Raw genomic sequence first — 25671 nt, 5'->3', positions numbered from 1 at the left:
AATGTCATCTAAATTAAAATGATGATATTATATGTTTTTGACAGTTAGTGACAATTTTAAACCACTGTAAAATGTAATTTCTTAACACTGTTGACCCGATTTAGACCGTAGGAAAAATTGGTATCTAAAGTTTCTCCGTTGAAAGACTGAATTGGATGGTGGGAATCTTATTAAAATGAAATATCTCATAGTCTTCCACAGAAAGTGATAAACTGCTGATTTTAATAAATTCTACATAGTTGGCCTTGGCAATGTATGAAAGGATGATTGTGCGGTTTTTAGTGGCAAGGAATGAGAGAAACTGCAGGACCAAAGAAATATCAGTGGCATGTGAATTGCGAATTGTGAATAGTAATGGGTTTTGGTACCAGGGGAAAAAAGCTATCTCATATGATAGACATATCAAATCCTATCACACTCAATAATTTGGCTGAACATTCAACACAAACATCATCCACAAAGTTAGTCTTAGCTCATAAAACAGAAACTTAAAATATATCACATTGACCATAGAATTTTCTTTTTTCTTTCTTTCAAGTCATGTTCAGATTCAACACTTGGAAAAGCCAAGGTGACTGTTTTAATCTCTCTTGTCTTAATTGTTCTTCAATATCAAAACTGTTTCTAATTCCACTTTGGTATCCTGGTGTTGAACCCGGCACCTGGACAAGCCGAATTATGCTTCCACTTGATTCTTCTCTAGTGTGACTGCCATGACATCTTGTCTTGTTCACATGGCTGGATCCACTAGAAGAAGAAGACAAGCTGTGTCCTGAATCTGAAGTTAGCGGTGTCTCAACTTTCTTCCTTCGGTTGTAACTCGACGGGCCTAATGTCAGCTCAATCTCGGTCTCATCGATGACTTCTAGCACCCCATCTTCTGATTCTGCAATGTGTTCCTCTGCAGGACTTTCAAGGTCAAATTTAATTTGAGGCTTTTCTTGTGCACCTTTGTGAGTTAAACCAATGCCATTCTTGAAGTGCCATTCTTCTTCGCTCGCTTCGATTCCTCTTCTGGCTTCCATGTTTTGCATCAGTATCTTCTGAATCCTGTACAAACGATGAAGCTCGTATACCTGTGAAAAACATTCTCATGACTTTCTGTTGTGCAATTGAGGGGGGCTAAACACTAAACACTGGGGAGATTTTCAGCAATAGACCATGAGCAATCACATTAGTGAAGTTGATACCACACTTTAAGTCAACCTTCTGAAGGAATAGAAATCATGGTTGAGGAACAATATTCTGAAGGAATAGAAAGAGAAGAAGTACCTGTTCTTTGAAAGTTTCTTCATGTTTTAACATGGCCATCCTCATGTATTCTTTGTTGCAACTGGACCTAACAAGCTTCTCCATCAGTGATCTATGTAGCTTCTGAGAAGGTGAACTTTGAACTAGTGATACACAATTAACTCTTTTTTGTTGGAAACTTGTATTCAGACTTGCTTCTTTATGATATGACTCTACTACCTTCATATATAAGTTATATAAGCTTAAGTGAGGAAAATTCAATGAAAGATTGAAAACTGAAAAGCTTTTATATAGAAAACAAGGTGGTTCAATGAAAGCATGGTTACAATGAAAGCATGGCATCAACTTCCTTTTAGTATAATTTGTCTGTTCCTTTTCTTGCTCTCCTTTCAAAACTTTGGACCACATTCGACTGAACCCCAGCAAAAAATAAAAAAGAAAAAAATATCTCCCGACACTTTTATCAGTTGAATTTTCCTAACCATAATTATAACTTCTCATACATACCCACGCATGATGTCATTATTCATGTTATCCGTTCAATTATTGCAATATTTAAATGCACGACCAAGCAAACATTTTTTCTCTTCTTTTCATACCCAGTAGTTTTAAAAAAGAATGCTTGGAGAAGCAATATCATTATAGTTAGGGTCATATGGAAAAGCCCCATCAACAGGTTTTTTTTTTAACCCTTTCACTTTCCTTTATCAGTTTCTCTCTCATTCACGGAATCTGTACCATAATTTTTGTTTCTGTCATAATGTTTTTTTCCCCTTTGTTACACTATCTGCAGACATCCATCTCTATTACTCTAGAGAATAGAGATTTAAAAGAGTGAATGATTTAGGCTACGATTTTGTGCAATCTTTTAGAACGTACTATGGTTCTCAACATAGGCCCGGCATGATGCCAAAGCAAAGCATATCCTCATGCATAAGATAGCAAACTCTCTCACTTTTCAGAAAAAAATTCTTGAGGATTCTATATTTGTTTGTTTTATTCTCCCTTGACACTAAACTATCACACCAATGACATGATATAAATTCCAAACACATATTAACATATCATCTTCAATGCTCAATAGAGAAACTTTGTAGCACCCTCATTAAAGTTATGCAAACCCAGCCCCACCCTCCAAAAAACATAACAATATGACATAGTATATGAAACAAAATTTGCTGGCCAAAAGGGAAGAAGGGGTGTGTGTATTAGTTTAAAAAGTCAACTAGTAAATTTAACAAAGAATATGCTTATCAAGAACAACAATTGGATTTAGTTTTTGAGAGCCTTCCTAGAACCAAACATAAGTTAATTAAAAGATAGGAAATCACTGAATTACTGCAAAGCATGCAAAAGATTATGAGAAATAGAATATAGGTTCTAACCTGTCACAATTCAATTAGCTGAGGACACCACAATTTTATGATGAACAAGAAGACAAGAGAACAAAAGGAGATCTCAGAAGTAAAGACACAAGAAAAGAAAAGAAACTCTTTTCCTTTCCAACACAACTTAAGCGACAACCTTGTTTACTTTGATGAAAGACTCTGCTAATCTGCTCTCACATTCCCCATCAGGGTGGTCAGTATATACTGTTGGGGATTAAATAGAAGACTACTGTACAATATAACAGAACTGTTGTGGAATTTAAGATTCTTTCTCTTAAGAACACGGAAACCAAGGTGCTATTGCATGAGGTTAGAGGCATGCCAAACAAATCCCAGTGCCTTGACCAATGTGATTCAAGTTTTGTGGACGAGATGCCTGAGACAGGTCCAGCAATGCAGATATATTAAATTAGGAGTAAAGAAAGGAGAACAGATAAACAAATACAGGTATTATTAGCATTATTTTTAAAAATTAATATATAATTGTTGAGGATCACAAGGCCTTGTTTTGCTCAAGACAAATCATCAACAGAACAGCATAGCCTACATAGCCTGCTGAGGGTGAATCACATGCACCTAAAATTTCTACACAATAAAATAGTTGGTCTCCAATTGCACACATTATATTGTTATTATTCTATAATTGAAGCATGCCTATAATGATTTTTTTTCCTTAAGAGGTATCTTTTGTTAGAGACAATTCTATTCTAGCTAACTAAGTATACTATGTGCAACAAAGTTTTTTTTCTTTGAGTATTTAATGCAATTACATTTTTAAAATTGAAATAATTTTATATTAATTGATCTACGTGTTCAGTAGCAAGCGTGCCTATAATGTGAGGGAGCTTAAGGTGGCATCTTCTCTGCCGCCGACAGTTGGGTCCTGACCGTACGATAAGTGGGTATCTCTCGTAGTTGTCCAGGCTAGAAACCGGCCTCAGGATCATCCAGCTATAGGTGTGTTTCAGTTTTTCACACATTAAAAAAAGGGGACACAAAATCATGGGTTTATCCCTTCCTTAATTCTTTAGTTCGGTTCTATGGCATTGATGGAGCAAGCAAACAGTGAATCATCATCAATTATGATGGATGTTTCGTACCTGTACTATGCCAAAATAGGTGGTGCAATATGCTATTTGATGGGCTTTTTCAGCAGGGAAGACCCGTGGCAATGATTATAGATGTTAACTGGCCATGTGGGTGTGCTATATGTTAGTGTAATAATATTAATGCATGGTTGTGCTCCCTTTATACATTTTAATTTACAAACGGATGTGCATACGTTACGGGTATATATGTACGCTAATCCATATAATAACATAGGAAGCATAATAATACGTATTGGTATAGGATTAGAATTAGATCCATGTGTGTAATACCCTTGTCCTTATCAAGATGACCACACACATGCTTGTGAGGCTAAGCTTCTCTCTCTTTTAGAAATGTATGTACATTATTATTAATAATTTTTTTCTTGTCAGAAACTACCGTGTCTCCATCCATAGGTCATAAATTAGTCACACTTATGAAATGTGGCTAATGTTAGTCTATATAAATTTTGCACAGAGAACACGTAAAATATAATAAGATCTTACATTGTACTAATACTTTAAATTATATTATTATTATTTAAATATAGAATAGAAGAAAATTAATAATAAAAAAAAAGAGGACATGGAAATGGACGTGGAGTGGAAGCACGCGTTGCCGGGGCTAGAAGGTGCATTCTTATGGGGTGGTGGGTCCTTTGAGTTTGCAGAAAAGGCTGACCTATATACGGGCTTGCTATATTGTTTGGTCCCATTTGAATTGGATATTCAACGACAGCAACGAACCCAGGCAAAAAAAACTAGGAAATGGGAAACCCTGATAGATAATAATACTTATATAAACTTTACTAAACTACGGAGAAAATCATACGTATTCATTTAGAGAAAAAAAATAAACTAAGGGAGGAAAATTCTTAGGTGCTCATAGATCCAGAGATTCCCTATGATTTGACACATTTGATTAAATAAGAAAATGGAAGTGTCACGGTTGATTTACTTAAGTTTGTGAAGTGTGTTAATTAATTATTGTAATATTAGTGAAGAATTTAAAATGAAAATTAATAAAATATAACAATTAACAAGTATTTGTTTTTTTTAATCCATAAGAATAAAAACAAGTACAAAAAGTTTATAACAACCAACATATAAAAGTTTAAAAAAAGTAGGATTTCAATTCAACATTGTTTATGGTGCTCAAGACCCCCCCCCCACACACACACATATATATATATATATAAATGAAACTGAATTCTAGTAATATATACAATCTATTTCATCAAGGATAAATAGATAAGCATCAATTTTAATTATCTAGAATACATTTGAACTTTAATTTTTCTATTATTGTCTTTAATTTAAATAAATTCAAATTATTGTTATACACTAATATACCCCCATAAGATGTAGTTGTCCTCGACAATGCACATCTTGGTTGTTAAGTCCTTGAATCTAGCAGTTGGTAGTGGTTTGATCAGGACGTCACCAATCTAATCCTTGGTGGAGACATAGGAGACTCTGAGTTTTTCAACTTGGACTTGTTCACAAACAAAGTCATAGTGCAAAGAGATATGTTTCATTCACGAGTGTAACAATGGATTTGAGCTCAAGTAGGTGGTGTTGACATTATCACATAAAATTATGGGAGACAAGCTAAGTGGCACTTGAAGCTCTAAGAGTATGTTGTGAAGCCACATAACATTCACGGTTGCAATCCATAAAATTATGGTAAACAAGCTAAGTGGCACTTGAATCTCTTAGAGTATGTTGTGAAGCCACATAACCTCCACTGTTACGGTTGCAATCAATCCATAAAATTATGGTAAACAAGCTAAGTGGCACTTGAAGCTCTTAGAGTATGTTATGAAGCCACATAACCTCCACAGTTACGGTTTCAACTACTCTATTTAGCTTATGTTGATGATCGAGCAATGATACATTGTTCCCATGAGTGCCAAGAGATAGGGTTGCCTCCAAAGAAAACAACGTAAATTAAGGTCGAGGTTTCATCATCAACATTACCCCTCCTCCCCTGCATTTGCATTGTTATATGCAATCAAGTTTAGTGAGGTTGGTTTCTTAACGATGATGCCAAGGTTGATGATGGATTTGAGGTATAATAGAAGCCTTTTAAGGTGTTAGGGATGAAGGTTTGTTGGTTTGTGTATGTACTAGGAAAGTTCATTGATGGCAAAGGAAAGGTCGGGTCGGTGAGGTTCAGGTATTGCTGGGGCTTAATGATTTGATGATATTTGGTGGCATCACTAGCTAATGTTCCATGATGTAACTTGAGAGTTGATGTTGCAAATAAGGGAGTGAGAGACGGTTTTGATTCTACTATGTCAAAACGTTCACGAATATCTCTTATGAACTTTTGTTAGGAGAGTAGAATGGCAAAGGTAGTGGGAACTAGTTCAATGCCCAAGAAATAATGTGGCGTGCCCATATTTGTGAAAGAAAAATGAGATGACTATGAGGCAATAAAGTCAATCATGAATCTTGTGTCATTGCATGTGAAGAGAAGGTCAACCACATAGACTATAGAAGTAGGTGATCCCATGTTTGTTGGTGTATTTGAAGAGAGATAGGTCACTTTTGCTCGTGATGAACCCATATGATATAATCAAAGATTTTAAAGCATCATGTCAGACTCTCAATGCTTGTCTTAGACCATAGATTGCTTTATGGAGTTTGCAAACATGGTTCAAGTGTTGAAAGTCTTTAAGACCAAGAGGTTGGACCATGTATACTTCTTCATGGAGGGATCCTTGTTGGACAAATGGCCTCAGATATCTTAAGAAGGGGGGGTTGAATTAAGATATTACAACTTATTTCCCCAATTAAAAATTCTATTTCACTTTCTATTCAAGTTATAAATTCCCTTAATAATGAATTTCTTAAATATTGATTCAAATAGAACAATTTGAATACGAATGTAAAACAATAATAAATAAAGGAGTTTAAGGGAAGAGAAAATGCAAACTCAGGTTTATACTGGTTCGGCCACACCCTTGTGCCTACGTCCAGTCCCCAAGCAACCCGCTTGAGAGTTCCACTATCTTGTAAATTCCTTTTACAAGTTCTAAACACACAAGGACAACCCTTCCTTTCTGTTTAGAATTTTTTCACAACAAGAGACCCTCGGTCTCTTAATCCCTTTTCAGAATGAAGAAGAAGAAAAGAAGAAATCTCTCTTGAAAGAGATAAATTGAACAATTTGAGCACTCAAATAATTCCTTATTGAATCACAAGTAATTTGGACAAGGAATTTGTAAGAGGATAAAACGATTTTGCTTTATAAGAGGATAAGACCTTTTTGTTCTGAAAAACTCTTAGCAAATTCGTGTCTCAAGTCACATATATATAGGCCTTTGATAGCCATTCAAGAACCACATAAAAAGATGTGACTGTTGAGAATATTTTCTAAAAATCTGCTCTGGTAATCGATTACAGTATATATGTAATCGATTACAATCTTTAAAATTTGAATTAAAACGTTCAGAAACTGCTGGTGATCGATTACCATATATGTGTAATCGATTACACAGGGCAAATTTTGAATTCAAATTTTAATAGCTGTTGTAAATCAGTTTTGGCCACTGGTAATCGATTACATCCTCTGGTAATCGATTACCAGAGAGTAAATTTCTTGTAAAAGACTTTTTAATTTAATTTTCTTGGCCAAACCTTTTGCTACTTCAATTGGAATTCCCTTCCTATTTAATATACCCTTTCTAAGACTCTATAGACTGTCTTGATCATCTATCTTGAATATCTTTAATTGCTTTGTCTTGAATAAAGCTTTGAGACGCATGTGATCTTTTGGCATCATCAAAACATCGACTTGATCCTTTGTCTACAATCCTTAAAGGAATGCATTGTTGACATCAAGTTGATGCATCTAGCAATTATTGCCAAAGGTTAAGGTGAGAATGATCTTGATTGTCTGTGGGCGAACAATTGGTGCAAATGTTTCTTTGAAGTCAATTTCAGGGCATTGCATGAAGCCTTTAGCTACCAAACACGCCTTGTAGCGAGCTACTAAACCATTTAGGTTCCTTTTTACTCGAAAAAGCCATTTGCAACCAATAATGTTTTGACCCTTGGGTAGAGGGACAACAGACCGGGTGCTATTCTTAACATTACCAAGAATGGTAATGACAGTCGAATCCACATAGGTGATGATGACATGTATGATTAGTTGATCCTGTCGAATCCAGTAGTTGTAGTCTTGATGATTAGAGGTTGGGCACGTGTTGGTGCCATCAACAAATCCAATTAGGTTGTAGTATACAAGGGAGAGCATTAATCTAACCTCTCCATGTTGGGTGGTTCAACCAAGTTAACTTGATAAAAGATTAAGTATTGAGGACAACTATTGATTGAGAATAGTCAAGGGGTATGGTTGTAGTAGTAGCTATGGAACTCATGTTTATGGTTGTTGGATTAGTACTTTTAAGCAAAAATTGCTTATACCATATAAAGGTTAAGAGAAAGTAAGGTTTCAATTCAATATTATTCATGGTGCTAATGACCATATGTTAGCTCTTTGGCAAGTGTACCAAATCGCTTGTAGTAATAATTTTTCGATAATCCGAGTATCGTACCACAGGGATTTTGTTGCACTTGTGTGAAGTACTTTTCAATTTGCAAATTGTAAATTTAGTTTGTAAAATTAAAGACAATTTAAATCTAAGTAAATACTTCTAACTTAAAGAAAACTTAAACAATAAAATAGAGAATAAAGTCAATATAAAAGATTGCTAAAACCTAACTAGTCTAATCAGCCTAAATAATTACTTCTAAATTAAAGGAAACTCAAACAATAAAATAGGAAATAAATACTTCTAAATTAAAGTAAACTTAAGCAATAAAATAAGGAATAAAGTCTATATAAAAGATTGCTAAAACCTAACAAGTCTAATCAACCTAGATATACAGATTCAGGATTTGTCTGTTATCAATACCAGTTAACTAATTCTGCCCCACATCTATCAATCTACTTGCCCCTGATGCCTCACGATGACAAGCCTACCTTAATTGCCTATCTTCCAAATGCCTTTGCAAAAACTCAATAACTAAGGTGCATTAAGATTAAATTCTAGATGTTTGCTAAAGCATGGGCATCGGGTTATCATTCTATGCCTAGCAATGTCAACCCTATGATTTCTTTTCTTTGATTGTTCTATTAAGTGTTACCATTTCCCAAGTGTATAACCCTTAAAACATATTCAAGCATTCATTCCTTATTCCTAATTAGGCTTTACCCTCTCCTGAGTAGACTAAACTCTAACAGAAAATAAAGACTGAGATATAGGATAAATAAGAAAGAAAAGCAAATAAAAGAACCTGAAAGGAAATCCTCTTTTTATTGATAACTCTTGAAATGCTCCATACATCATTGGCTTTTTAGGCCTGCCAGACCCTAGCTAGGGGATTAGCCACTCATAGCCACGAGGACTTTACAATGAGAGGGGGGAGGGGTGAAAGAAAGGGAATAAAAATATAAGAAAAGGGAAGAAAAAAGAGAGAACTGGGTGCCAGAGGTCTGAGAAACAAGCTCTGAGGAAGTGTGTACGTTTTCCTAGGCTGACCCACTTATTTATAGGTGCAAAATTGAGCTCTGGGCCTTCGTAGTCTCGCTGAGCGCAAAGCCTCGCGCTCAGCGCCATCACGCGCTCAGCATGTCTTGCGCGCTTAGCGCGAGTGCTGGGCTGGGCCTCTTCTGATTTTCTTCTTTTTTTCTTCATTTTTGCTCCTTTTTGCTTGTTGTATCTCCCTTTTTCATATATGCAGTCAGAATTCGAAATTAATTAAATCTTTCCAAATTAAAGCATAAATAACTGCTAAATAATTCATTCTAAGTTAATTTCAGACTGATTTTCCACTATTAATTCACTATTATTTAGCAATTATCACCATATATATACATGTGAATGAAACTGAATTCTAGCAACAATATGCAATATGTTTAATGTAGGATAAATAGATAAGCATTGTTTCTAATTATATATAATACATTTGAACTTTAATCCACTACTGTTATTTTTAATTCAAATAAATTCAAATTGTTGTTATGCACTAATACCACACACTTTATATTTAATTAATTGAACTAAAACCCTTAATCTATAACAAGTAATCTTAAAATCACCTCAACCTTACTATAAGTAGAATCACCATTTTCATTATTTAAGTTTTTTTTGCAGAGAATATTAAAAGTGATGGATTTATGAAACTTAGTGAATAAAATAAAGCCCAGAAAAGCATGAATAATTAAGGAAAGCAAGCTAATTGAGGAAAGTAGGGCTAATTAAGGAAAGAAGACTAATTAAGAAAAGTAAGCTAATTGAGGAAAGTAGGGCTAACTAAGAAAATAAGACTAATTAAGGAAAGCGGAATAATTAAGAAAAACATGATTAATTAAGGAAAGTAAAGGCAGACTTAGTGCAAGAAGCCCCAACTAATCTGCACCTATAAAAGAAGAAGAAAAAAGAAGAAGAAGAAGAAGAAGACACACAGAAATTCCAACAGAATACAATTTCTTATAGAAGGCAAAGGCTAGAAGAAGGAGAAGCAAACAATGGGAGTCATTCCTTCCTTCCATTCTCTTTCTTATCCTTTCTCTTTTTACTAAATATTTTCATCTTACAATTGTAAAGCCTCCATGATAATGAGAGGCTAAATCTTCTTTGTTGGGAACTTGACAGCCAATTACCCTTGATGTAATTTCTCTTCCTATCTATTTATGAATATTACATTTGTATTATATTTTCTTGTGCTTAATATTATTGTTTGTGGCTTGATCACCCATTTGCATGGTAAGTTTTAGGGGTAGCATTAGAAAATATTATTTTCTAATAGAACTAGGAAAGGGTATATAAATAAAGCCATTACTAGAGATAGGTTGATATTTGTTTATCCTGTTATACATCTCTATTCTTAATGTAATTTACTATTTTAGCTCTGCAAAGGGATTTAGGAGAGAAAATAGATAAATTAGGCTCTTTCATGCGGGAGACCAAAGTTAAAGTATACTAGTAGATGCATGTGTAAATTAGAATAATTATAAATAGAGAAAAATCATTAACATTACATCAAAGAGTAGCTCTGGTAGGTTAAGTTCCCAACATTTTCATCTTTTGAATTTACTTCTACAATATTATTGGGTTCTCTAATATTTTTGTCTTTTAATTTAAATTCTTGTTTATTTTAATTTTTTTGTCAATTTAGATTATTGTTTTTCTACAACCTTTCCAAATCTTTTTCTTAATCAAATATTCATCTACATAAGTACAAACAAAGTCTCTGTGGATACGATACTCGGACTTTCGTTTTAGCTTTACTACTTGGGATGAATTGGTGCACTTCCCAAACCATCAACAAGTTTTTGGCGTTGTTACCGGTGACTTTGTTCTTTGTACTTGGTATTTTGGATATTCTATTTTTCCTTAATTTTTTTTAAAAAATTCAATTTTCAAATTTTCTTTTTCACTCTTAATTTTAATCTTTAGTTTTTAATTTTTATTTTTTTGTGATAACGTGCATGGTAATGTTTTTGTTTCTTGTATGCGAGGAAACAATCTTGTTTCATTGGATCTAGAGATTAAAGCAACGTGTAGAAGAAACAATGCTGCAAGAAGAAAGACATAACAACAAGGGAATCAAGAACCATCATCCTCTGTACCATCTTCTTCTTTTCCACATCCCAACTTTGAAGAACACATCATGGAAGAAGACTGGCCACAGATAAGGCTGGGTAAGCGGGCCGACCCGCCCCGCGTAAGGCCTGCCCACATAAGCCCGCATTGACAGCGGACCGGGCCAGTCTGCCCCGCTTCTTACACGGACCGAATAAATTGGTCCGCCCCCGCCCCGTGGACCTCGTGGGTCAAACGGGCCGGTCCGCGGGCCTAGTTTTAAAAGAATTTCAATTTTAATAAAAATACAATATAATCAAATTAAGTTTAATACAAATGTAAATAAAATATCAATAATTAGTCAATTACATCAATAAAATAAATAATGTCTTAACAAAAGAAAATTCAAGCAATAAATCTAAAATATGAAATTTAAACATCTCCAACAACAAATGATTCCATATTTGAGGGGTGTGTCGCGTGACTGCGTGAGTGTGAGTCGTGTTTTGTTTTCCTTGTAAGGGAAAAAGTAGTATGACTTACGCGTATGCGTGACTGCGTGGTGGAGAAAAATTGTGAGGAGAAAAAGTGTTTTTAGCCTGCTACAATGATAATTGTTAAATATGATGTGAGCTATTTTTTATAATAAAAATATATTAAAATATCTTTAAAAATATTTATTTAACAATTATTTTTAGCTTAAATGATAAGAATTGATATTTTTATTATTTATGGCTTGCAGATATGAAAAGGATAGATTAAAAGAAAAAAAGATCGAGAAAATATCAGAAAGGAAGATTTTTAGTATGTTATCACTTATCTTTTTTATCTTAATCTTTTATTTCTCTTATCTTATCCTTTTTTTATCTTTATCATCTTTTAATTTAAATCTTTTATTTTTATCTTTAAATCTTTATCTTATCTAATATATTTCTTTATTTGTTATTTTAAAAGAAAAGTTTAAAGTGAAAAACAGAAAATCAAACCTAATATAATTGGGTAAGAGTCACACAAATCAAACCTAATGCGGGCTGTAGGCAACCCGCGGACCCCACGGGCCAAACCCGCATAGTCCGCGAGTTAAGCGGGGCGGACCAAAAAATATGACATAACCATGGATCGTTTAAAAAAAATTGGTCCGTAACCCGCGCGGACTGTGGGCCCCGTGGACTAGTCCATGGACTTGGGCCCGTTTACCCACCCCTAGCCACAGAGGATCACCTTGGAGGACTACTCTAGTACCTCTACACCTCAGTATTTCACAAGCATACCCCAACCTGAAGTTCAAGCTGCCGACATCACTTATCCACATTCTCTCTTCCAGTTGAGTCAAAGCAATCTCTTTCATGGGCTACCCAATGAAGATCCATATACCAATCTTGCTACATACATAGAGATTTGCAACACGGTGAAGATAGTAGGAGTTCCTGAAGATGTCATCTGCCTCAACCTGTTCTCTTTCTCCTTGGCTGGTGAAGCAAAAAGATGGCTACACTCGTTCAAGGGAAACAGCTTGCGAACATGGGAAGAGTTGGTGGAGAAATTTTTGAAGAAATATTTTCCAAAGTCTAAGACCGTTGAGGGAAGGGTGGAGATCTTTTCATTCCACCAATTCCCTGATGAATCACTAAGTGAAGCTCTTGACCGCTTCCATGGTTTACTCTGGAAGACTCCCACCCACGGGTTCAGCGAGCCGGTTCAACTCAATATCTTCATTGATGGCATACGAGCCCACTCGAAGCAGTTACTTGATGCCTCCAATAGTGGGAAGATCAACTAAAGACACCCTGATGAAGCTATGGAGTTGATTGAAAATATGACAGCTAGTGACTATGCCATCCTTCATGATCAAGCCTACACACCTACAAAGAAGAGTCTTCTTGAGCTCACATCACAAGACGCATTACTAGCCCAAAATAATCTCGTAGCCAAACAAATAGAGACCCTCACAGAGACGCTGGGCAAGCTTCCTCAACAGTTGCATGCAGTGCAACGTGCCCATTCTTCAGTCATGCAAATTAGGGGATGCAACATTTGTGGTGGGGCCCATGAGCCAGGTATGTGCATGAACCAAGACAATTCATCCAAGGAAGTCAACTACATGGCCAATCTCAATCGTCAAGGGTTCCATCAAGGAGGACCTCCTAGAGACAATCAGGGAGGAAATTTTTGTCAAGGCCAAAGGCTAGAGATTTCATCCTGGGAACAACTTCAACAACGATCAAGATGGACCATCCATTCGACCTTCCAATCAAAGGCCCGACTTGTATGAGATGACCACCAAGCTAGAAGACACTATGACTCAGTTTATGCAAGTTTCATTGTCAAATCACAAGAGCATTGAGTCCGCCATCAAGAATCTGAAGGTGCAAGTGGGTCAACTAGCTAAGCAGCTAGCTGAAAGGTCCACAAGGATTTTTGGGGCTAACACTAAGAAGAATCCCAAGAAAAAATGCAAGGCATTCCTTACTAGAAGCCAAATGAGGGAGAATGCTGAGAGAGAAAAAAAAGAGATAAGGGAGTATTGGAGGATGTGAGTAATGAGGAATGAGAGAATAATAAGAGAGAAAAGGTGATGAAGAGAAAGAAAAGAGCAATGAGAGGGGTGAAAAGGTCTTACCCACTAAGACCAAGAGTCAGTTAGCAAGGGAGGCTAGAAGGGAGACACCCACAACCTCAATAAAGGACATCCCTTATCCTTTGGTGCCATCAAAGAAAAAGAGGGAGCATTACTTTGCTCGCTTCCTCGACGTATTCAAGAAGTTGGAAATCACCATACCCTTCGAAGAAGCCTTGCAGCAAATGTCCATGTATACAAAATTTCTAAAGGACCTGCTTATAGAGAAGGGCAAATACATCAACAATGAGATCATCGTGGTGGAAGGTAACTGCAGTGTTGTGATCCAGAGAATTCTACCACTGAAGTTCAAAGACCCAGGGAGTGTAATCATCCCATGTTCTATTGGGGAGGTGTCAGTGGGTCAAACTCTCCTTGATCTGGGGGAAAGCATCAATCTAATGCCTCTATCTATGTGCCGGAGGATTGGGAATCTGAAGATTGCTCCCACCAGAATGACGCTTCAGCTAGCAGACCATTCGATCACCAGACCATATGGTGTAGTTGAAGACGTCCTTGTCAAGGTTCACCAATTCACTTTTTCGGTGGACTTTGTGATAATGGATATAGAAGAGGATTATGATATTCCTCTAATATTGGGTCATCCATTCAGGCTTATTGCAAAATGTGTTATGGACATGAGGGATGGCAACTTGGAGATGAGTGTCGAAGATTAGAAAGTTACCTTCAACCTATTCGAAGCAATGAAGCATCCTGGTGATCATAAAGCATGCTTCAGGGTGGCGACAATAAAGCAAGAAGCTGACCTCATTGTGCGGCAGTTGGCCATTCATTCACCATTAGAGAAGGCCCTTATAAATGTTGTTGATTGCCTGACCTATGAAGAAGAAGAAGATCTCAGAGACTGTCTAGCAGACTTAGACAGATTAAAGGAAGTTCCCTCAGGGCAGGAAACCTTTGAAGACTTGAAGAAAGACAACCCAACAGAGAAGCCCAAGGTGGAGTTAAAGGCTCTACCCGCTCATCTGAAGTATGTGTTCCTAGAAGATAATGCAACTAAGCCAGTCATGATCAACAATAACCTATCATCATATGAAGAAGCACGATTGATAGAGGTTCTTAGGAAGCATAAAGAAGCTATTGGGTGGTATATCTGACCTCAAGGGAATCAGTCCCTCATACTGCATGCACAAGATTATGATGGAAGAAGAGTACAAGTTAGTGAGACAGCTGCTGAAAAGACTCAATCAATCCATGAAAGAGGAGGTGCGAAAAGAAGTTCTCAAGTTACTTGAGGTTGTACTTATCTATCCTATTTCTGACAGTGCTTGGATGAGTCAAGTCCAAGTGGTGCCCAAGAAAGGAGGAATGACCATGGTCCGCAATGAAAAAAATGATCTAATTCTGACTCGTACGGTCATTGGATGGAGGATGTGCATAAACTACCGCAAGCTCAATGATGCTACGAGAAAGGATCACTTTCCATTACCATTTATGGATCAGATGCTGGAGCAGTTAGCGGGCCAAGCCTTCTATTGTTTCTTGGACGGTTATTCAGGGTACAATCAGATTGTAATGGACCCCAAAGATCAAGAGAAAACTGCTTTCACATGTCCTTTTAGAGTTTTTGCTTATAGAAGAATGTCGTTCGGCCTATGTAATGCGCCAACCACTTTTCAGAAGTACATGCTGGCTATCTTTGTTGATATGGTGGAAAAGTGCATTGAAGTATTCATGGACGACTTCTCCATTTCTGGCCCTTCTTTTGACTGCTGCCTGACTAATCTAGAGCATGTGCTGAGATGTTATGTTGAGGAAAATCTGGTGCTGAATTGGGAAAAGTGTCATTTCATGGTCCAAGAAGGTTGGGCCACAAGATCTCAACTCAAGGGATAGAGGTAGACAAAGCAAAGATTGATGTCATTGAAAAGATACCTCTGCCAGTAAATATGAAAGGCATCCAGAGTTTCCTTGGACATGTTGGATTCTATAGAAGATTCATAAAGGATTTCTCCAGGATTGCCAGACCCTTGGGCAACCTGCTGAATAAAGATGTGTTTAAACTTGATGAAGAGTGCTTGACAGCCTTTCAGACCTTGAAGACTGGTCTCGTGTCTGCTCCCATAATAGTGGCACCTGAATGGAGTAAAGAGTTTGAGCTCATGTGTGACACTAGTGACTATACAGTGGGGGCAGTTCTTGGACAGCAACGAGATAAGGTATTCCATGCCATTTATTATGCCAGCAAGGTCCTAAATGATGCGCAACTGAATTATGCCACCATTGAGAAAGAAATTATCACCATTGTTTATGCCTTAGAGAAGTTCATATCCTATTTGGTGGGCTCCAGAGTCATCATCTTTACTGATCATGGAGCTATTAAGTACCTTCTCACAAAGGTCGATTCGAAACCAAGGCTAATCAGATGGGTCCTTCTGATTCAAGAGTTTGATATAATGATTAAAGACAAGAAGGGCTCAAAGAATGTAGTGGTTGGCCACCTCTCCAGGTTAGTCAATGAAGAGGTCACTCAAGAGGAGCAAGAAATTCGAGATGAATTTCCCAATGAATCCCTTCTACATGTGTATGAGAGGTCGTGGTTTGCATATATGGCCAATTATAAGGCTGGAGGTATCATTCCAAGTGACGAATTGGTGCATTTGCCAATCCATCAACATTGAGGTAATCAACTCTTAAGCAACATGGTTGACAACTTGAGATAGCAATGAAATGTCATATCTTTAAGAAGCAGTAAGGTACTAACATTTACAATTAGCAAGTCAAGTAATAAGGACATTGAAGTCCTTAATATTGAAGAATAAAAAGAGAAAAAAAATAGGTTGGTAGATGAGGACTCTATATTGTGAAAACCCAAAAACCAACTATTGATAAAAGGGTAAATTAGTTATTCCATCCAATTTAGAGCATGATCCAAAAAGAAAGTTAAAGACAAGAGCATGAACCAAAAAGATGATGGATTGGAGACCATTAAGAGTCAAACACACAACAAAAGACCCTTTCTTATATTAGAGTGACATATAAGAAAAAAGATAAGCACTTTTCTCACTTCTCAAATGTTTTAATGTGTTAAGGAAGGTACAAAATAAAAGTTATAAGATTAACTTAATGGTTGAAGGGGGAAGGGGGAAGGAAAGGCCTTCGGTTCGAATTCCTCTCACCAACATTCTAACAAAACTAACAAATAACATTTACCGATAAAAAAGGAAGCAACAAATTACTATACATTTTATAGAAGCCCTTGAGCACATGCCCCCATGATACATAAAAATCACAAGTATACGACGTCATTAAGTAATAAAATCATATTTTCCCACATGGACTGTGTGTTTGGCTATGTGAAATTACAATTTAAATAAATTAAAATAGATGAAATTCGATTTTAAATTGAGAATTGGTTTTAGGGAAAATGCGGAATTTAGGAATCACAAGAAAACAATTTATACGAATTAAAATTCAATTATTAAAACCTTATAGGATCAAGTTTCACGCTTTGATGATAAATAAAATTATTTAACTACCCTTGTGCTCTTACAAATTCATATTGAAGATGAACCAACCTAAGGTAAATTTTGTTCTCTTTCAAGACATGAAAGTTTATCTAATCAAATATCATTACTCTCTGGTGGTTCTATTTAATTAGACACTTTAAGTTTGATGGTGATTTGTTTGTTCCTCTTAGGGTTTAACCTAATGTCATGATTATACACCTAAGATTCCTCTTATGATTATGATGTATTAGATCCTCCTTTCAGTACTCCCCTAAACTCCTAAAATATATATCAAACAAAAGCCAAATTTGCTTAACAAGATAAACACAATAGGAAGAAATCAACAACAACAAGATTCACACAAAGATAAATTGGAATTACTTCATTAACAAATCATAGGAATAATGTCCAATCCCAAAAGAAAAGAAGACTATTTGCGGTAGTCATGAAATGTCAACTACCACTACAAAATCATCATTGGTATTGTCAAGATCATTGTCATCACCACACAAACACATCCTTACCCTTTCAATAGAACATTAAACTTTCCAAATGAGTTTATTTTAAATATTAAAATTAGGAGGGAAACTAAACTAAATTTTAAAAATTAAACACTAGTTCTTTAAAAAAAAATTAAAACCTACAACAAAAATTCAATAAAAATTGGTTGTTGATTGGTTTTATTTTATTTTAAAAATAATTGTTTTTAGAGGTGTGTCTTTCTGTTTGTCAATATAACTATCCTATCAGTTATTTATTACACTTTTATTAGACTAAACTTACGAAGTATTACCCATAATTTGCCTCTATATTTAACGCTTTTTTTTTTATCGTTTTTATTTTTTTTTTCTCCCTTCAAAATATCACTATTTGAAAATGGCCAACGGCACTCACAAAAGCATATGATGCTAAATAAAAAAAAAGTCTCAACAATGCACAACTAATCTACTAATAATAGGAATAAACTTTACGGATTTAATGGATGGGATAAACAATTACTACTATCTCTGTTTAACAAACCATCTATCATATTTTTTAAACACAAATCAAGATATTGAATCAATCATAAAAAGATATTGAATCAATGATGATCATGGAAGAAAAAACCCATTGTAGACTCTTTTGAAAACATTCTTTATTAAGAAAGAAATTTTATAAAGATTTTTTGTTGACAAATAGTAAATGAGATAAAAAAAAAATCTTTAAGTGGGTTGTATTAATTGTCCATTTGTGAAAAATTATTAACTAACGTGTCGGGAAATATCGATGTTTAAGAAAAAAAAACTATTAATAGATTAAATATTTCAAATATGTTTTAAATGAACTAATGATTTATTTTTTACCCTTTCATTTTCATTCAGCTCAATTTATCAAAATTCATCCATTTTACACCCCTATATGTATACTTATATTTTATACTATCTTCATTCCTTTAACAGCTCGTTTGTTAAAGTTTTTTCGTAAAAGAATAACTTTTTTGAAAAAGATAATGTATATTTTTAAGTTATTTACTCGTTTGATTTCAAATATAAGATTTACACTAACTAAAAAAAATTAATTAATCATATTTAATTTCAATTAAAAAATAAATTATTTTTGAACTTAAGCTTTATTGAAACTTGGTATCAGGGATACATAGGAATCATTGAAACTAACACTTCAATTAAATAAAGAATATTTTATACTTCCTTTGTTCTTATATACAAGACTCAATTACATAATTCATTAAGATTAAGAAAAATGAATATTTTAAATTTATATTTTTTCCAAAACTATCATTATCATTAATACTTCTCTCTCTTCTAATAATTTGTCAATACATATTATTTCTTCTTTTAATGAGGATATTTCAAGTCTAAAAATAATTAATGCAAAAAACAATATAGATTGAGTCTTATAAATAAGAATGAAGGAAGTAGATAGTAATATTAAATAAGATAAAATTAATTAAAATTTTCTTATATTTGAGACTAGGAAAAAAATGTTATTTTCTTTTTATAGTTAAAATCGGAGGAAGTATGTATTTGTTTTAACTTTCAAAATAATCAGAAGCTAAAATAATCTAAAATCTTATAAAAATCAAACATTATTTTTAATAACTTCTCATAAAATAAATTGCTTCTTTTAAAAAAGAGTGATTCTTATGAATGTAAGAAAATGAAAAATAGTTTTTTTTCAAATCTCTAAAAAAAATAGCCACAAAATTATTTTTACATTTTTTTACACATGAATTATTTTACATCAAAATCACTATTTTTATTTATTTATATATATATATATATATATATGTAACAAATTTTAATAAAATTGTTATATGAATTATATCATACTAATTTTTATTAATCTTATTCATTAGTTTGTTTGTCATTGATATATTACTCTTTATTTTTCTTTTCCTTTATCTTCACGAAACATCTTTGGTGTCATGTGCGCGGCCTCGTCCTACTAAAGGAGTCAAGGCGGAGGACAAAGATGGTTACAACTCATGATAAATGGACATATAAGATTGATTGGATGGTTAGAAGAGAGAAAATGAAAAAAAGATCCTAGTTTTAATCCCTCATACTAATAAAAACTAAAATTAATAATTAACATTTATCAATAAAAAAACAATTCATGATACACTTCTGTAAATGAAAGTTGTCTCTTAAAAGAAGAGGTAGCTTCATCCAATTTTTTCATTTAACATCCTTCATGTTTTTTACAAAGTTGCTTTTGCAAGTGTTTATTTTGAGAAGTAGCTCCAAGTTGCTTTAAGCTTATTTTTTGCCTATATATTTTTTTTAAAAGTTTAAACAAACATCCAAAAAATTATAATAAATGTTTTTATTTATTTAAATAAGTGTTTTTTTTCTCAAAATAAGTTTTAAAAAATTGTCCTTATATCTTATACTTATCTTTCATCCTTTCTTTTAGTTATAAAATTTGTTAAACAATTTTTTTTGTAAATAATATTTTCCAAATATAAATAAGTTTTAAAATAAAGAGAAGGAAAGAAAAGGTTTTGACACGTTTTTATTTTCAAACCAATAACATGCTAAAACTTTTGTTCTCCTTTCTCTTTGTCATTGTAGTTGTTGAAATCAATTTTAGGAAGAATTATAAAATATTAACACACCTAAGAGTGAGGCTAATTTTTATTTAAGCTTAACAAATATAGCTTGTGCCTTTGAGTTGAAATATAACTTATTTATCAGTACTTAAGGTATATCTTAATGAGTGAACGGTGATTTTGGTCTCCAAAATACTCAAATCATCAACACTTTTTTTTGTAAGGTACATGGACATTCATCCATTTCATTTATGTCAATTACACTTATAGTTTCTCTCCATTATTCTCTTTCTATACATTATATAACTTATTAAGTTATACTTGATTTTTTTTCTGTTTAATCTCTCTCTCTCTCTCTTTATACTAGGTGACTAATATATTTGTGGTGTTCGCAAATGAATTTTGGATTAAAAATGTACATGCACTATATATTAAAGATAACAACTATGTGAAAATGGAACTTCTCCTTAGAGCATTCACAATGCATAATTATCTATATGAATTATTTATCACAATTTTGTAAATCTTATAATTTCTTATAAATTTAAGTATTTTAAACAAAAATTCATTCAAATACTAAGATTCTTAAAACAAATGTTTAAATTAATTTCGTAGATTCTATTATACTTAAAAATATGTTATTTATCATATAATATTGTTAAGTAATGATGTTTATACAAACAACTTCATGTCATATGATCTAGTGAAAAAAAATTTAAGTAACATCAATTAACGTTAAACAAGTTATATAAGCATCCCATTGAAAATGGTCTTAGTTTTAATATTTTAGGATGCTAATAAAAAGGTGCTTACATAATGACGTTAGATCTCCAACAAATTATTCAACATCTTTATATTTTATAAAGAAAATATTGATTATAAAAGTAAACATATTTAATGATTTGGAAACTTAAAATTATTCAATAACTTTTTTATTTAACAAGCAAACAAAAGGAATATTAGTGTTTTCAACATATTAATATGGTGATGAGGTATAGTTTTCCATGGAAGGGAGTTTGGTTATGAGCTTTCGTTGTTCGTTTCCAACCATACTAATATGTTGAAAACACTAATAATCCTTTTATGGACACTTACAACGGACCTGAAGGGGACATATATACTTGTAGAGTTTTTGACGATTAAGTCAAAATTTAGCACATTAACTAGTAAGGAGTGTGAATAATGCCTACCTGGTAAGATTTCCATGGGGGTGTACCTATTATAGACGGTATGCCAAGGAATTTGATGGCTCTTTCATCATAAGTTTGTCATGGGTCTCTCACGAGAACTTGTAGTGAAGTGTAACAAGTGTCTTTCATAAGTGGCGTTTTTGCTCAAAGTGTTGCATTATTGTTAGTAATGGTTGCGTGATTGATAGTGATTAATGATCAGACAACAATTATTCTTGAAAATAGGTCGAGCACTTGGTCGACGTATATGAAAGTGAATCAATTAACTAATTAGAGACCAAGCTAAGTCTTCAGCTTTCTCATTCCTCCAGAACAATTAGTATGAAACTTTGTAAGAAGTTTTAGAAGCTAGATTATTAGAATTATTCTTTTACTATAGTAGTTTTCATAATTATAGTCTAGATTTTTTAGTGTAAAGGCTGAATATTATGTCTTGGAATGAGTTAATGCTGCCTTAAATCAATTTAAACTTACCTTTTGAATATTTGATGAGAAATAGAACACCGTATAACAGTAGGTTAAGAGCGATTAGTGAAAATTAATATAGAATCACCTTCATAATAAACGTGGATCCAACATTATGAGTTGACCAACATAAAATGAAGTCAATAAGGATGATCCACAACTCCAAGTAGTGCTAAATCTGAAAATTGAATGACATGTGTCGTATGTCATCAACTCAAGAAAGCTTGGCTAGGATATTTCAGAATCCAAGAAAAAAAAGTACCGTGTGTGTATATAATATATTTGGACATTTGCTCTTTTAACGTCAATTTGTACTCAACTATAGTGAACTCCATTTGATTGGTTTTCCATTTGCCGCAGATTTTATACATCTTCAATTCTCCACCTTCATTGGTTCGTCTTGCATTTTCCCGCTTAATAAGCATGCACGTTAGACCCCACATGGTATTATCGTCTTTGTTTGCATTATGATGGAGCGTTGCATGATGATATAGACAGAGAGAATCCACTTTGGCTAATGATAGCATCATTGTGCCCCCACCATGTTGAAATTGAATCAAGGGACACACATTTGATTGAAGTTACCATAACCAGAGAACAGAAGATGAAGAGGTCAAGCAAGTGTTTGTTAAATGTCGTATATGGAAAAATGAGCATAAGTGGACCTTAAGCTTAGTTCACTCACAGCCTGAGACGATTACTTCCCTGGACCCCACCCTTGAAAATGAATGTCTCTTATGCTTATTCTTTCACTATCATTTTTCTCTCCATAAAGTAATTTTAATATACGGAATTTCGGTTTATATGTTTAAATATATGCAAATGATATATTATTGTTTTTCCACTGTTTTTGGATAAGTTAATTTCGAAACACTTATCTACATATTAATTTGTAGAAATTTTTTAATTTTTTTAGAGAGCATTTGGTATAAAAGAAGTTTTTGATTTGTTGGGAATTATAAGTTGGAAACTTAATTTTTCATATTTGATATGTATTTAAAAAAATGTTTTTGAGAAGGGATATTTTTTGGAAATGTTTTTTTAATTAGTTTCTCACAAAAATAATATCATGTTATTCTTTATTAAATTATATAATATAATAAATAATTAGTAAAAATATTCATAATTTTTTTAATTTTTAAGAAACTTATAAAGATTCTTAATAACTAACTAAATAAATTTTATTCATTTTAAATAAATATGATTATCAGCAAAAAATCATAATTTTTGGCAAAAATTTGTCTCTTACCAAATATCTCCTTAAAAAAGTAATATATATACACAAGGATTTAATTCAGTTGACTAAGTAAAGTGTGGATGATTAGTGAGTACGGATTAAAAAAATAGAAGAAAAATATATATAACATCTTTACAATTAACTTATGTATAAGTTAATTTTAAATTATTTTTTATCCAATACTTATGGATAAATTTACTCAAATATAGTCATAATTGGCCATAAGAATTAACCTTAATAATAGAAGATTTATTTGAATAATGTAGACGAAATATTAGGTTGAAACCTTAATACCACACCTGTAAAATTAGAAAATTAAAGGAAGAATTAGTACATTTCTAAATTCTAACGCTTAAATCCCTGTTATCCATGAGAGCGACGTAGGCTTAATATTCCTTGCAATCTGCATGATGAGTACGTTGTCTTGTCTTGAATTATGGGGATTACAGAAACACCATGAGAAACACGTGGAAGGGTGGAGGAAGTGGCACTTCATTGGGACCGTTTGGTGAATCATTACATAAAAATACTATTCAAAGGTTAATTTTGATTATTTTATAATATAAATAACACTTCACAATTTTAATTTCCAAAATCAATTTGTTTAAATTTGTAATATGGAGATATTTATTTATTTATTTATTTATTTAGAACACTTCAAATTCCTTTTAACAGATATAAACACATGAAATTCCGAAAACGTAATTGCAAACACAATTAAATATTTTTATAGAAAAAAGACATATAATAATGGTAACTAAGTTTACTTTTGTTAGTATAACATTTATCTAATAGATATTAAACTTTTATAATATAAACATTATGAATTTATACTAATAATGCGAACTTTTATATCCCACTAACTAACAATTCCATGGCATAGAAAATTAATATATATTAGTGATACATCATATTGCTAGTTATTAAATACTCCGCTGTTAAATATAAGAAAAAATATGACATACTAATAAAAAAAATTACTTTTACATCAATTTTAATAAAAAAAAATAATTTTTTCAACTTATTCTTTATTAAAACTTGGTATTAAGGATAAAAAAAAATAATTGAAACTAACACCTCAATTAAATTAAGGATATTTTTTATATAATAAAAATAAATAAAATAAAGTTAGTTGAACTTTTCTTATATTTGTAAAAAAAATATTTTTCCCTTTTATTTGAAAACAAAGGGAGTAGAATAAATAGATTCATATTGTATGAAAAAAAGTAGATTCAAATATATATATATATATATATATATATATATATATATATATATATATATATATATATATATATATATATATATATATTGTTAATACATCTGAGTATACACTTATTAAAAAAATTAAAATCAATTTCAACCTTGTAGTGAAAAAAAATCAATTATTCCAAAGTCATTATTTAATACTCACTTTTTATATCTTCATTAACTTCTAACTTCTAATAAATTAAAGGATAAATTGTAATAGTGATCCTGTTTCATTATTTATGTACAATTTTAGTTCTCTATTTCCCACCATAATTTTGTTATCCTATTTTAAAAAATTCATAAGTTTGGTCTCACGTTCTCATTTTTTTTATATGTTTATTTTGTTTTATTTTTTACATTTGAATTAATTAAATTATTTGTTAATAATATCTTAAATGAATATATTGAGGTCTATGATTCAATTAGATTAAAATAAAAGAAATAAAAGATATGTAAAGTTGAGGATTGAATTAAAATAAAGAATTTTTTTAAAATAGGAATTTGAAATTGTGGGGTAACAAATAAGAAATCGAAATCACGGGTTAAGAATTAAGAGATGATCAAAATTATAATTTAACTTGAAAAGTAATATTTTTAATGTGTGAAAAATTAACTAAGTAAATTAATACTTGAAATAAGAATAAAATACGTAAAGTGAATTTTTTAATGATGTAATAAAGACTTTAGATGTTATCCCTTAAACAACTCTTCAGTCGGATGTCCGTCAAGAAAGGGAAACACAAAAAGTAGGAGTCAGTGCATTGCTGAAAATACCAACTATAGTTTATGGCACTAATTTTAGAAATGAAGATTAAAGCATTGTTTGGATAAAATTATTAATAAATATTTATTGAGAAAAGATAAACGAATAATTTTTTTCTCACCATTAAAATAACTTAAAAAAAATAATTCATTTGACCTTTTTATTTTCTTCTTTCATAAATACTTATTGAGAATTTTATCTAAACAAATTTTAAAAACCAAAACAAAAAAGGTATTGTGGTGTTCTACATGAATAGGACCAGCATTTTTCAAAAGATATTTGCTAACCAAAACATCAAATG

General features: G+C 32.6%; 1 protein-coding gene and 1 long non-coding RNA gene across 2 annotated transcripts; one reads left to right on the top strand and one right to left on the bottom strand.

Annotated features, from left to right (window-relative positions):
- Positions 1–302: 302 nt before the first annotated feature.
- On the bottom strand, positions 303–1558 carry LOC114391859. Its single transcript, XM_028352852.1, has 2 exons — positions 1273–1558; positions 303–1076 (listed from the first exon to the last, which is right to left on the bottom strand). Exons 1-2 carry the CDS (start codon positions 1474–1476, stop codon positions 534–536), a joined length of 747 nt encoding a protein of 248 aa, XP_028208653.1. The 5' UTR covers positions 1477–1558; the 3' UTR covers positions 303–533.
- Positions 1559–1667: 109 nt separating this feature from the next.
- On the top strand, positions 1668–3892 carry LOC114391860. The gene is made up of 2 exons (XR_003662185.1): positions 1668–1927; positions 3457–3892. It is a non-coding gene; the product is annotated as an uncharacterized LOC114391860 (long non-coding RNA).
- Positions 3893–25671: the final 21779 nt, after the last annotated feature.

This window comes from Glycine soja, chromosome 17, assembly GCF_004193775.1.
Source record: "Glycine soja cultivar W05 chromosome 17, ASM419377v2, whole genome shotgun sequence".
Classification (NCBI taxonomy): domain Eukaryota; kingdom Viridiplantae; phylum Streptophyta; class Magnoliopsida; order Fabales; family Fabaceae; genus Glycine; species Glycine soja.
This window is presented reverse-complemented; position numbering and strand designations above follow the sequence as displayed.

What these genes read in the sequence shown, in the direction of transcription:
- LOC114391859 (XM_028352852.1), bottom strand. Translation starts at nt 1,476, where the DNA reads ATGAAGGTAGTAGAGTCATATCATAAAGAAGCAAGTCTGAATACAAGT. An exon ending in AAGAAACTTTCAAAGAACAG is followed by an intron (nt 1,077 to 1,272) that starts GTACTTCTTCTC and finishes TGTTTTTCACAG; the next exon opens with GTATACGAGCTTCATCGTTT.